Source organism: Penicillium canariense (genome assembly GCF_028826845.1).
Source record: "Penicillium canariense strain IBT 26290 chromosome Unknown utg000004l_segment0_segment0, whole genome shotgun sequence".
Lineage (NCBI taxonomy): Eukaryota > Fungi > Ascomycota > Eurotiomycetes > Eurotiales > Aspergillaceae > Penicillium > Penicillium canariense.
This window is the reverse complement of record NW_026622731.1, coordinates 1844661-1858400: the sequence shown is the minus strand read 5'-3', so window position 1 is coordinate 1858400 and position 13740 is coordinate 1844661. Positions and strand designations below refer to the sequence as shown.

General features: G+C 51.4%; 4 protein-coding genes across 4 annotated transcripts; 2 read left to right on the top strand and 2 right to left on the bottom strand.

The window, feature by feature from the left end:
* Positions 1-192: 192 nt before the first annotated feature.
* On the bottom strand, positions 193-1377 carry N7482_006998 (H(+)-transporting V1 sector ATPase subunit D; the record flags this gene model as incomplete). Its single annotated transcript, XM_056689123.1, has 8 exons — positions 193-410; positions 466-506; positions 558-567; positions 630-678; positions 729-1054; positions 1123-1133; positions 1194-1306; positions 1363-1377. The coding sequence occupies 8 exons, from the start codon at positions 1375-1377 to the stop codon at positions 193-195; spliced, it is 783 nt and encodes a 260-aa protein (XP_056541552.1).
* Positions 1378-1615: 238 nt separating this feature from the next.
* Positions 1616-4396, top strand: N7482_006997 (mRNA splicing protein SYF1; the record flags this gene model as incomplete). The annotated part of the gene is made up of 5 exons (XM_056689122.1): positions 1616-1705; positions 1761-1877; positions 1944-1997; positions 2062-4073; positions 4135-4396. 5 exons carry the CDS (start codon positions 1616-1618, stop codon positions 4394-4396), a joined length of 2535 nt encoding a protein of 844 aa, XP_056541551.1.
* Positions 4397-6185: 1789 nt separating this feature from the next.
* Positions 6186-7993, top strand: N7482_006996 (uncharacterized protein; the record flags this gene model as incomplete). The annotated part of the gene is made up of 5 exons (XM_056689121.1): positions 6186-6508; positions 6577-6687; positions 6744-7074; positions 7130-7210; positions 7295-7993. The coding sequence occupies 5 exons, from the start codon at positions 6186-6188 to the stop codon at positions 7991-7993; spliced, it is 1545 nt and encodes a 514-aa protein (XP_056541550.1).
* A 322-nt stretch (positions 7994-8315) lies between these two features.
* On the bottom strand, positions 8316-13283 carry N7482_006995 (uncharacterized protein; the record flags this gene model as incomplete). The annotated part of the gene is made up of 5 exons (XM_056689120.1): positions 8316-9046; positions 9109-9215; positions 9268-9656; positions 9711-10056; positions 10108-13283. 5 exons carry the CDS (start codon positions 13281-13283, stop codon positions 8316-8318), a joined length of 4749 nt encoding a protein of 1582 aa, XP_056541549.1.
* Between the last annotated feature and the right edge of the window lie 457 nt (positions 13284-13740).

The window sequence follows — 13740 nt, the reverse complement described above, 5'->3', positions numbered from 1 at the left end:
TTACATGACTTGTTGGCATTGCTACTGCCTACAAGTATATAATGCGTAGTAGGGATATACTTCCGGAAGATAAGCCATGTAGGTAGCGGCTCGCAAAACACATATTGAAAGTTGACGGCAAAATGGTACAGATATCAAGAAATTGGTGGGCATGGAACAACGAATTGCCCAACTCGAGAACAGCAAAGATCCTTAGAAAATGACATCGTTATCCTCCTGCTCGCCCAGAACATCGGCAGCCCCGGGCTCTTCAGCTGCAGGGCTCTTTCCTGCTTCCTCTGCGGCTGCCTTTTGCCGCGCTGCGAGAATCTCGGCGTCGGCCGCAGCGTTGTCCCGCTGCTTCTTGCCGGAGACCTTCTTAAGGCGATAGAACTCCTCTCGATCAAGCTCATCAAGCTCCGAATTGATGTCTGTACAATTGTTAGTTGCCCGCAATCAACCTTTGGGATAGTAAATAGCACAAACATTTAATCGTGTTTTCAGTACGAGGTATGATGACGTGCTCACTGGAATTCATTAATGTTGGTCTCGAATCCGAGTCGCATCGGATAACTTACATCGCGTTCACTATATTGGAAACATATGTTAGCAACTGTATAAAACGATATTCATCCAGGAACTCTGCTGACCTCTTCGGTTGACGACCTTGATTACCTCGTCCAGAATCAAGAATGCAGTCTAATATAGTTAGAAAGAGCTTATCAAGTCAACGTCACTAGCTTCCATACCTGTAGACTAGCCAGCTCCACCAATGTCTCCACGGCCCGCGCGTATGTCTCTCGGCATCGCTGAATTTGCTGTCCACCCTTGCCGAGACCAGTCAAGGCAAAGTCATTGACGCCTTCTTGAGTGTAGCTCTCGAATTGAGGGAGGAACACGCCGGAGACGTTCTCTTGCTTGGCTCGGACACGGAACCGAGCCTGCTTGGCCGACTCCTGAACCTGATATCCAATATCTCCACCGACAGCATAGCTAACCTCGGCGAGGGAGAAGGCAGCAATTTGCATCACCCTTCCCATCTTCTGTTTGGCCTCATCGATGCGCCGTGTGATTTCTGCCCACTGTGATTAGCTTCCGTGGGGTAGGGCCGGATTCCCCCGCATGATAGTTGATGAATCGTACCTCGGAAACGCCTGGTTGAAGCCATAGGTGATCAGTGCGGGCTTAGAGGTCAATCAGGACACAATACATACTTTGTCAGAGCTTCACTCTTCCGTTTGAGCAAACTGTGGCCAGTCTCCGCCCCCTTCAGCTTGCTCTTCATCAAACCCAGCGACTGGCGAGTCGGGAAGACTGGCTCGCGGCCCTGGCATTGATTTCACGTTAGCAGGAGGATCTAATACAGGTGAGAAACACACTCACTACTGCACCCGACATGTCTGCAGCTTGAAATTCCCGGCGTAGACGATCAGCTGGGATGCGGCCACATTGATATGACGCCGCCGATAAAGCTCCACCGCCCACTCGATGTGGTTTGTATCACGTGATTAACGTCCGACCTCGCCGCAGTTTCAACCTTCAAGTACACGCGCCAACTGTGACTTGCACTCCCGTCATCCTTCCATGCTGACCTGTGGGCCTGTGTGATTGGATCCCGCTCGAATAGAGTGGCGCAATGCCAGGGACGCTTTTGCCCCCGAGATCACACCGGCAGCACGCACAGATGGATCGAACATCTGCGTCCCGGCCGGACTTCTATTTGATTGTAAGCGCCCATTGGAATTCCGCCGCAGTACGATGCTAACTATGCTTTCAAACAGACCGACCAGGACACTGTGTACGAACAAGATCTGCTGCGTGATGCCGGTAGTGTTAAGCCATGGCTTGCCTATATCGAATACAAGCAGCAACATGGCACGCTTTATGAACAAGCCTTTGTAGGTTTTCGAGCACTAGGCCCCTTAGGTTTCAAACTGTTTTTAACCTCCCTTCTTTCGCTTCAGGTTATGGAACGCGCTTGCCGACAATTGCCGCGATCATACAAGCTATGGAAAATGGTGAGATACCCCTCCCTGGCAAAGACAAAGAGGGGCATAGCTGACTGGTTTGCGATCATCATAGTACTTGGAGTTCCGGACGAAGCATTTGAAGGGTCGGAACCCCACCGTCTACCGCGCCGAGTACCTCAAAGTCAATGCTCTTTTTGAACGAGCCCTGATTCTTCTGAACAAGATGCCTCGCATCTGGGAGATGTACCTTTCCTTCCTGCTTCTTCAGCCCTTAGTGACACAGACGCGGCGAACATTCGATCGCGCCCTACGCGCCCTGCCAGTCACCCAGCATAACCGCATTTGGAGACTTTACAAGGGCTTTGCACGGTCTGCTTCTGGACAAACTGCCGTAAAGATTTGGGCTCGGTACATGCAGATCCATCCGGAGAATGCGGAAGATTACATTGAGCTTCTGACCGAGATGGGCCAATATACGGACGCTGTCAAGGTCTTCATGGACATTTTGGACAACCCGCGATTCCAATCCAAGAATGGCAAGAGTAACTTCCAGCTGTGGACCGAGATGGTTGATCTCTTGGTCTCAAAGGCCAAGAAGATCGAGACTGGGCCTCAAGTAGGAATTGACGTTGATGCCATTCTCCGAAGTGGAATTGATCGATTTGCTGACCAGCGAGGAAAACTTTGGGCTGGTCTGGCCACTTACTGGATCACCAGAGGCAACTTCGAGAAGGCAAGAGACATATTCGAAGAAGGAATCACCACGGTTATGACGGTGCGTGATTTTACGCTCATTTTTGACTCGTATGTCGAATTCGAGGAGTCCATCATTGGCAGCTTAATGGAGGCTGCAGCTGTCCGCTCAGAGAAGGGCAAACTAGACGAAGAAGCCGACTTTGATCTTGACCTCCGTATGCTGCGCTTCGAACAGTTGATGGATCGGCGACCGTTCCTGGTCAATGACGTTTTATTGCGACAAAACCCGCACAATGTCATTGAATGGGAGAAGAGAGTGGCCCTATGGGGTGACAACAAGCAGGAAGCTGTCAACACCTACACAGCCGCTATTGCGGCCATCAATCCCAAGAAAGCCCATGGGAAATTCTCTGAGCTTTGGGTCAACTATGCCAAACTTTATGAGAACGGCGAGGATCTGGGGACTGCAAGAGTTATTTTCGACAAGGCCGTCAAGGTTCCTTTCAAGTCTGTTGCTGAGCTCGCTGAGACGTGGTGCGAATGGGCGGAGATGGAGCTTCGCTCGGAGAATTTCGACAGGGCTGTTGAAATCATGGCCAAGGCGACACAAGCACCTAAGAAGTCCAGCGTGGACTATTTCGACGAGAATCTGTCCCCGCAACAGCGGGTGCACAAGAGCTGGAAACTGTGGAGTTTCTACGTAGATCTCGTCGAGAGTGTGTCTTCATTGGATGAGACCAGGAGGGTCTACGAACGGATTTTCGAATTGCGCATTGCGACACCTCAAACGGTGGTGAACTTTGCAAATCTTCTGGAAGAAAACGATTATTTCGAAGATTCTTTCAAGGTATACGAGCGTGGCTTGGACCTCTTCAGCTATCCAGTGGCTTTTGAGCTTTGGAACATGTATCTGACCAAGGCCGTTGATCGCAAGATCGGCATTGAGCGACTCCGAGATCTCTTTGAACAAGCTTTGGATGGATGCCCGCCCAAGTTTGCCAAGCCATTGTATTTGATGTATGGAAACTTGGAAGAGGAGCGAGGTCTTGCCCGACATGCGATGCGAATCTATGAGCGTGCGACTCGCGAGGTCTCCGACGAGGACAGGTTCGAGATGTTTGAGTTCTACATCACCAAGTCCGCCTCGAACTTCGGTCTCACCTCCACAAGACCGATCTATGAGCGGGCCGTTGCGGCTCTGCCAGACCAAGAAGCCAAGGAGATGTGTCTCAAGTTCGCTGAGATGGAACGCCGACTGGGTGAGATCGACCGGGCGCGTGCGATCTATGGCCATGCGTCACAATTCTGCGATCCTCGAACCAACGCCCCCTTCTGGCAAAAGTGGGAGGCATTCGAAGTTCAACACGGAAACGAGGACACGTTCAAGGAGATGCTGCGCATCAAGAGAAGCGTCCAGGCTCAATACAAGTATGATTCGCCCGCTTACCCCCACCGCACTTGAAGTCCAACTTACTGACCTTTGCCGCAGCACCGACGTCAATTTCATCGCTTCCCAAGCCATTGCTCGCAGCCAGCAACGCATCCAGGACGGCGAACAAGGCGAAGGCGAAGATACCGTCCGTGCCGATGCCATGGCTGCCCTGGAACGCGAGGCTCGGGCGCCAGTGGGCTTTGTTGCAGCCAGCACTGGTCCCGAGGGCGGCAATCGCCCTCTCCCTGCAGGCCAAGAACCACCTGCAGCACCGGCCAACCCGGATGCTATCGACCTCGACGACGATATGGACGACTAGAATCAGGTCTAGACTGGACTTTGGGAAATCCCACCCACCACCAGACTGGATGCTCTCTTCTTTTGTTCGATCACCTTCTTCAAACTGTGTGCCTACTATCTTTTTCTTTCTTTTCTCGTACGAGTACCATTGCAACGGATGTTACTGCAAGCTCCAAGCTCATTTCTTTTTTCCCTGGTGTTGTTGCGCGCCACATGTTCTTGTCTCAGCTCTTTTCTTTTGTTGACTCAAGCCTATTCTGCTTGAGAATGAATTGTCTACCACTTCATTAATAGCTTCTTTCTGCACTGTTTCATCGCTTGCGATCCCTGCCTTTACCAAGGCATATTTCTTGTATGTATAGAGCTACCAACAGGATTGAATCCTTACAAGGGTGTGAGACTTGAAGCGTATTGCGTAATTTGAGTTGTGTCTAACATGCGGCAACTAGCCTTGGATGATATCCTTCGCTGGTCTAAACCACCAATATCTTTGGACAATCTTTCATGGGCGAGTGAAAACAGATAGGCATACATAGCCTTAACGTGGCCGACTCTTGTCGACATGAGATTTTGGCCGAGCACAAAGACGAAAGATTGGAGATGCCATCTCGTGACTTTGTCACGAGGTGGCCGCAATATAGTATCAGAGAATAGGGAGGAGATTCTTTGTCTACACGGTCAATCTGATTTTAGAATACTCACATGCCCCTAATGTTCCTTGGCGCCGCTTACTTTGCCCGTTTGAAGGAATATTTCTCTCCTTTTTTTCCCATTTTCCGACGAGATTTTTGCTCTCTTTCGACCAACTGACTGACTGCCCTTCAAGAACTGGTGGTCTTTGAGAGGAATGCATCTTCCCCTGGCAACAGTTAGAGAATAATATTACCACCTAGCTCAAATTAGAGAGTTAACATAGTGTCTTTAATCTAGCATGTGCCTACAAAGCCTTTAGGATACTCATTTGCCTTCTCTTCTATCCTGTCCACCTCGGTCTTGTTGGTCAACCCAGGTAAGCATGGTTACAACTAATTCAAGCCTGGATTGAGGCTCGTGGGGTAAATCGGTGAAAGTAAATGTAGAATAATCCGATTTCTTTGGAGATACCTAGATCCAGAAACGTCCTCTGAGCCGTCGGATCGGTGGGGAATGTGCTGGTCGTCCCATTTTGGGAACGACAAATGATTGGGATGAGTTCTTAGGTCAATAGACAAAGTGGATGACTGCGTGCGATAGATACATCAAAATGGATAGAAATAAGAAGAAAAGAAAAGAAAAGAAAGAGAGAAAGAGAGAGAGAAAAGTGGATAAAGAGGCAAGTGCAAGCTCGGCATCTGTTTACCCATCCAGAGACTTTTGCTTGAAACCAGACGGGTTGTTTCGGCTGGCGTTGCAGAAGCTTTAAGATGGACATGGTATGCCTTTCATTAGCAAACTTCTTTTGGCGCTAGCCTCCTCCCTGCTGCTCTGGCTGCAAAGTCTCTTTTTCGAGGCGTAGCCGGCTTTGTCTCCATGATTCTCGAGTCCACAAACTAGAAAAATTTAACTCTAAGAAAACCCGTAGGTAGCTTCATATTCTAGAACTTGCCTTTTCTTTGTGAACGACACAGATTGGGGTCCGAGCCATTCGGCTTTCGGGGGTGCTTTATGTGCGTAACCTACCCTGTCAGAAGTCTCTCATGTATACATGCCCCATAAGAAGTGCCTTTCTATCTCGAAATCTTTTTCTTTAGTTCAGCTCAGGCTTTTTAACTCAGGATATTTGCCACCAGTACGTTTCTTTGGCCTACCAAACAGGGACTATTGCGAGCATGACAGGTGGACGAGGACGTGACAGCAAGCCTCCGGGATTCTACAGTGAGGGAAATCTCGCAGCAAAAAGGAGGAAAGTCGAGCCGCCTGAAGAAGAAGAAGGCGGAGGAGACGAAATCGGAGAAGAAATAGCAGATCAGGGAGATCTTCCCATGCTGGGGTTTGACGAGTCCTATGTGGGAACACCATATTGGACTCCTCCTGCTCCTCCCGAACGGCCCGCACGACAAACGTGGCCGACGCCGGAAGAACCAATTACTTATGCCTGTGACCCAAGGATGCCCAGAGGCTGGCATTACGATGAGCCCGATCTTGATCCAAAGTGTGTCCGTTGGGCAATATGAGTGATATTCCGAATGATACCGGGGATTCCTAACCATTTTGCTGTAGTGATCTTGACGCCCAAATTATTCGATGTGACGAGAGAATTGCTAATCAAATCCTGTCGGATTGGTTCGTGCGAAGAAAGAAAGAGCTTGAAAGACTGAAGGAGGAGCGCGAGTAAGACCTTCCCTTCCAGCAAACATTTCCTTGGCTATTAATCATGAGTGGTATAGCACGATGATCGAAGCTGAGAGTGGTTCGCCCGGACTCAGTTTGAGCGTTATCAGACGTCTCGACGTGCTGAAAGACATGGAGCGTCAGTTGCAAGCCAAGCTTCAAGCCACCGAAGCCAAAGAAGCCAAGAAGGAGGAAGACCGTGGCCACCTTTCCAACATTATTGCTATAATGGCTGCCTACAGATCACGCGAATTGGAATGGAATCCTGGCCTGGTCACTTACTGGTCTCACGGAGTTCAGCTTTGCCAGCCGCGGCCATTCCACTACGAAGAGTTTCTTCGCGTCAATCAGGAGCACAATGGACACACGGGGTTTTGGGTGGAAGGAGTAAGTCGCTCAAGAATCAGATATCGGACACGAAGTACTAAATCTGGCCATCTAGCTTACCCCACTGGACTCGGCGTCAGAGAAGCCACTAAAATTTACAACTGCGAGCCCAGCTGCCGGCAACTTCATCAGAGATGTAAGCACGAATGCCCCCGGCGAATCTCAACCCATCGGACGGGCGTTTTCCAATCGCAAGTAACCTTTTGGCTGGATTTTCTAGGTTAGCCTTGTGCTGCGACTTCCTCACTGTCGAGATGGACGGTTTACTTTCGGATTCGAAGAGGATTCAGGAGCTGATATTATGAGCATCTATGACGCCGATATGGACTATCTGCGGGAGCAAGCTCGAATGGCAATGGGCCAGGGAGGCTTCCATCCTCTCATGCCTCCCATGCTCGGCGCCTGTAGCCATGTAACGGCTGCCGGTGGCGCAGGGTTTGTGAAGACGTGGTGGGCCATAGAAGTCAACATGACCGATACCAATGGCGCCTACATGACCAGCTGGGACTGGACGCCATGTACCCTCACGGATAATACGGCCTTCCGGCCCTGCGAAAGGCTGTCAGGCCCATGGCTCCGCTACAAACTGTACATGGGATCAGCTCCGGATGGGACAGGCGTAACGCACATATTTAACCTCAAAGGCGGATTCAAAACCCGAGTACCGACGATACGGCCTAATATCTTGAACGCCACGAGACCGTGGGCGTATAACGCTACTTGGGCACCGGCGCAGGTATACGCAACCTACCCGAAACTGCCGCCGGCGATGCCTTCTGGAATTCTGGCAAAAGAAGGAGTAGGGCCATTGGCCTCCGGAGGAATGGGGCGAGGCGCACTGGGGGGACCAGCACCTTTGCCAGCACCACCGCCTCCATTAGGGCCACCACCACCAGGAGCAGGGGAAGCAGGAGCGTAAGACTGGCCAGTCTCTTTCCGGCTCTCCAGCGTTGTTTACGATTCTCAAGTCAAGTTGGTTGCGCTAGTTTGTTCCATCATCATTTTAGTCTCAGAAATCAACTCCTTTTGATTATGGCTCAGCCCCAGTAATAAGGTCCATCACACACGCTCTATCTACATAGGGCGATTGGGAAACAAAAAATAAGATCACGAGCAAGAAAGGGGCGAATCCAAAGCGGTCACCCCAACGCTATTTCTATATGTAAATGCGAAAAGTGAAAGGGAGCGGAACGAGACAAGCGAACCACAGCTTGCCGAGAGGAGACCAAGAGGGGCGTGGCCTATGATGAGGCAGCTCCCTCGGGAGCAGGTTGAGCATCGGCAGGGTCGGCTTCCGTGGCATCGCCCCCAGCATCATGCGGCGACGGCGCAGTTTCTTCGCTCGTCCTTCCAGCATCGCTGGCCGGCTGGGGTGGCGATGGAGCTGCGGAGCCTGGCCGAGGACTCTCGGACTCCTTGGCTGCATCGGGGAAAATCTCGACGAACAAGTCCGGCAAAAATCGACCGAGGCGCTTCCGAGTCTCCACCCACATCTCCTCTTTGCTGGGATCGTGGGATGGGGGCACCAAGTAGCCACCGTCAGCCATGACGAGGAGAATGTTCTTCAAGCTTTCAGGAATGGCTTCTTCCAGGCTGTCACTCTGGCCACTGTTCATCATCCGGTCGAGGATATCCAAAATTTGGAGCCAAAGAGGAAGCATGCCTTCCCGATTGGGAAGTTGGTCAAGGAAGCGCAAAAAGATCTTGCAGACCAATGTCGCTGCTTGCACTCGAGTCTCACCCATGCCAAAGGGGTCAGAGTGATAAACCTCTGGCTTGAGGAGGCGCAGGATGAGCGGGAAAAGAACCTCGTCGAAAATGGTGGCCCACTCCTGGTCGTCGCCAGAGATCAACTCAGCTGACAGGAGGGCTCGTTGCAAAGTGGAAATGGCATGGTGTCGGATGTCACGGCATGGATTGGTACACTGGCCACGAAGGGATTCGAAAATAGGAGACCAGTATGCAGACCAGGCTAATTATTCAAAACGGGTCAGGATTGTTATGGGGGACTAGACAGCAGCCAGTACGACTAACCTTCACGCTCTTCGAGGTGGGACTGCTTGATAAGCGTGGGCACTCGCCCAGTAAGGTGATATATCAACCCAATAGCTTTGATGCCGCGAGCGACGACCTGGTTCTCACTATCTGTGGGTTAGATCGGTGCATCACTCCAGTATAAGCAAGTCTTCATACCTGGATTTGGTTTGTTTGACACCCTTGGCTCGTCGACCCTGAGCATCTCTCTGACGCTCGTCGATAGACCCCACATGCCCTGCACTGACAAAGTCATTCGCTAGAGCAACGGCGGATTCGTAGTTGTCGGCCGTGACAATGTCAGGCATAGAGTCGATAATGCTTTGAAGGAGCTCGAAGACTAGCGGAGCGGCCTCCTCGTGCTGGTGTAGCCGTTGCAAAATGGACCAGAAGTCTGGAGAAATGGTAATTTCATTTCTCAGACGGCCGGTGTGAGCAATGCATCGTGCAAGGCCCTTCACTGTCGGCACGGCAACGGTGTCCAATACATCTTGATCATACCCAGAAATCGCGTGGAGCACGACAGGTACTCGCAGGAAATGTTGATCCTAGCAGTATGTTAGCTGGAAAAAACAACTCGACTACGCTTCATAGACACGTACATGGCTTAGTCTCAGCAGGTTCAGCAGGTAAGACACAACACGAGATACTGTCAGTGGATGAAGGTTCTTTGCATCGCGAACCAAGGTTTGGAGCGTAGTCGCCAACGTTTCGCCGAGGGTTTCGAGGGTCTTGTCATCACGAAGGGTGAGAACGGTTGCCAGCTCCAAAATGAAGATCATCGAGGGATCGTATTTAGGCCGATTGGGGTCAACCCTGGCGCTCGTCGGCCTTGACACGTGGCTCGGCCTTTCTGGCTTCACAACAATGACGGCAGGCGCGTTCTCTTCAGGAAGTTGGGATAACAGGGCCCCTACAAGCGATTCCAACGAAGACAGGGGTAGTGATCTTGACGGCTGTCAGCAACATGAGCCGTCACAAAGGTGCTCGGTCACTTACTTGATATTGGTCAAAATTTCAGGGATAGAGCATGCAGTAACACAATCCACGGCGCAAAGAGTGTTGTCAAGCTCCTCGTCGGATGGCTCTGGAGGATCATCGGCTGCATAGCTTGACAGATAGGACGTGAAAGCAGATAACAAGCCAGTTTCGTTGCCGCGTGCATCTCGTTCAACAACCTGGGATGGCGGCTGCAGGGGAATTGGAGAGATGTCCAGCTCGGCAGTCAGCTTAGAATCAAATGGCGGGATAAGGGAGTTGATGAAAAGGTTGCTGAGAATTCGCACAATGTGCTCCCAGCTTTGCTTGGGGGTGGACTCGTTGCCTGCCAAAACCCGGAACAAGACCACAGTAGCCAACTGCGCTCTGAAATCCCTTCCGATCTTCACGGCCAATTCGCTAACCATCACGCTCTTCTTGCCTGCTTGCACTTCGGTGTTGAGCGCAGTGCTTGGAGGCTTACCCGTCGCGAGAGTACTGATAGAGGCAAGGGAGGAGACGATTCGATCAAATGACTCCGTCAGGCCATACCGAGCAGCAATTTGAGCACATTGGTCGAATCCATTCACCACACGAGAGTAAACAGCATCGTCCGAGGCGGACATGAACACGTATGAGAGTGTAGCCACAACCGGTCTCCAAGTTGCTTCAAACATCTCTGCATCGTAGACATTGGTTTCACCCACCACCATTTCACCGGCGGTAGACGACTTCAGAAGTAACTCCTTCCAAGCATAGTCAAACGCGTGTTTGTTTTCGTGCTCATCAGGCAGAATAATCTCATTTTCTTTGATGGAGTCGTAGATTGCCTGAAGGAATTCTTCTGTAAAGTCACCACCTCCATTGACTCCCCGCAGATTCCTGGCGAAAGCGGGGAAAGACATGCGATTTTGGGACTTGACGTTGGGGTTGTAGAGTTCCGTGTTCAACATGATGATGGCGTAGGTTAGGATGTAAAGAGCATCCTTGTCCGCAATTCCTTCTGGCTTGGCTTTCTCCGTGTAGTGCTCCGCAAAGGTTGTCACAATTCGCTCAATCAGGGGCGATTCGCCAGGCAAACGGAAGGAACTGAGCAGCTCTCGAAGTGCTTCAACCACATTTCTCCCCGAGAAATCTAGGAGGTCCACAAACGCTCCCAGCAATTCTTCATTGTCTCGTTTAGAGATGAAGTCTCCAAGCACTTTCTTTGACAAGCGCCCCGTCCCTTTTAGGAACCGGGCAACAAGCACAGGGTTTTTTGCGTCTTCGATGATTCCGTGGCCTGCAAGGTAGGCAATTCCGGCTTTGGGGTCCTCGTTGAACAACTGCGCTCCCTTGATGATAATCCTCTTTGTCTTCCGCTGATTCCGAAGATGATCGGGCGGAGGATAATCTCCTTGTACTGGCTCATCGTTCATACGATCGTAAATAAACTGCACATAACCAAGCAGAGCATCGAGACACAACGGGGGTACGTTTGTCGTACTCCACGTTGCAGAGTCTGGAAAAGCATTGCGAGAAAGCAACCCGATCATATCCTCACACAGGTCACCACGATCAACTTCGCAGTCATAATTAACAAAAAGTTCGACCATGAAACTAGGGATCCGGGACAGGACTCCTATGCTTTCTACCATGGCCTCCCGAGCTTCGGGTTTTCGAGATCCACCTTCAAGTCCGAGCTTTTGTCGATCCTTGACTGGGACTGGGGTTGATCGCCCACTATTTGTCTGAGATGACGACTGCTTAACCAATTTCGGGGCCTGCGGTACACCCTCGTAAAGACATGGGTCGATGCCTGCTTCTCGGGGAATTTCCACACGAGGATGAAGACAAGCCACCAAATATGATAGGTAGAGTTCTTGCTGCAGCTTCAACACAGAGCGACATGTTGACAATAATGTACCAGCGACTCTGAGGGATCCAGTGAGGATAGCCAGCTGTTCAGAGCGGACTAATTGGAATAGATAGCGGCAGAGGTCATCCTCAGCCAAAGCAGCCAAGCTAGGATGTCGGGCAATAGACGGACCGGCTACTTCCAAAGCAACATCAATGATGCGCAAGGCCATCACTCTCATGGTATCGGTGTGTTGACGGTTGTGAGGATCGAGGAGATCGATCAAGACGCGGAACAACTCCCGGATCGAGGGTAAGGAATAAGGCTGAACTTCGCTCTCACTGTCATCCTGCGGGTTGGGCGGTGGTGCAGCTTCAGCTGCCCCAATACCTGCCTGTTCGGGAGAACCCTCTCGACTGGTGTTGTCTCGCTCTGCGGCTGCCGTGTCAGAGCTCATCGCGGACTGATGCTGGGATGCCACGGTATCGCCATTCACAGATGGATCCATTTTCAAGGTCGACGCGTCCTTCTTTATACTCTCACCCGCAAACGGGTCGGGTCCTGGAGGCACTTCTTGATCGAGGTGTGACAGCCGCATAAATATGACTTGGCACATGTTGACCATGGCCATCTCCGCGGATCTCCGCAGCACCTCTGATAAGCGTCCTTGACAGCACATGCTCAACCCCGTTTCCATCATCTCGCAAACACTCTCATCGCCCAGAAGCTCGCCCTCTGGTCGAGACAACATGCCCTCCATCAACTTCAGGATCCTTAGTAGCACGATCTCGTCTGCCGATGAATCGCTCGCTTCGAATCGACAGTGTGTAATTGCAGCTGAGAGAAGCTGCATGGCCATCGGGAGGCGGGGGGAGTCTCGGTTGATAATATTGTAAGAGAAGAACTTGGTAATGGCGATCAATGCGAGGGAGGTGATCGCGGCGGAGGTCGAGGAGGATCGGATGACCTGTAGGAATGGATGAAGGAGCGCTGGGGTATCAAAGGTCCGGATATCTTTGCAGCCCTTGAGATCACTCCGCAGGCGGGTGAAGGCTGATATCAAAGGATTGTCCTGCATGCTTTTGCCCTTCTTCCCCCGCAAGCCCCATCGATTGGCCAGGGCATGATCCTCATCGCCGGTAAGAGTCGACTGCCCGCTCTTGCGCGGACTAGGCGGCGCTGAGGTATCTCGTTCGTAGACGCGGGAGCCTCCATTGCCGCCCAAGATGGCGGAGACGGAGGAGTGCGCCCAGCGGGCATGCTTCCGCATGGACGAGGTGACCGTGATACATTCTGTAGTCACCAGGGCCACCGGGTCGATGGCAATGGGGAGAGGATCGGGCATGGTAGGATCGAGCATCTCGAGCGGGAGATGCGCTCTATAGTGTCACCGTTGAATCGTCGAGCAAACAGCTGGTCTCTCGATGGGCTGCTGCTTGCCTCTTCGGGGTTAGCGTCTTCCCCGCCCGCTCACCGCCTTCGTCAGGGGCTGATATCCCCTGGTACGCACTTGGTGGTATTGAATGGCCTTCGCGGGCCATCTTGGACAGGTACTGTGGTAATATTCGTCTGGCCTGGTATTGGCCTTGTTTCCCCGACTTTTACTTTCCACGATATACTGTAGTCGAGGTCGGGCGTTGGTCAAAATCGAATTGAAAGACAGCAACAGCCGGGAGAGATGAAATTCAAAGAAGCTGATTGCTTCACATTAGCAAATGCATCTCAGCTTGGCTAATCTGGCATATATTAGCCTCCTATTGTTGGTGTTGGGCTGTCGCGCGCTACGGTTTGTTTATATCAACTATTTATAGTTACAT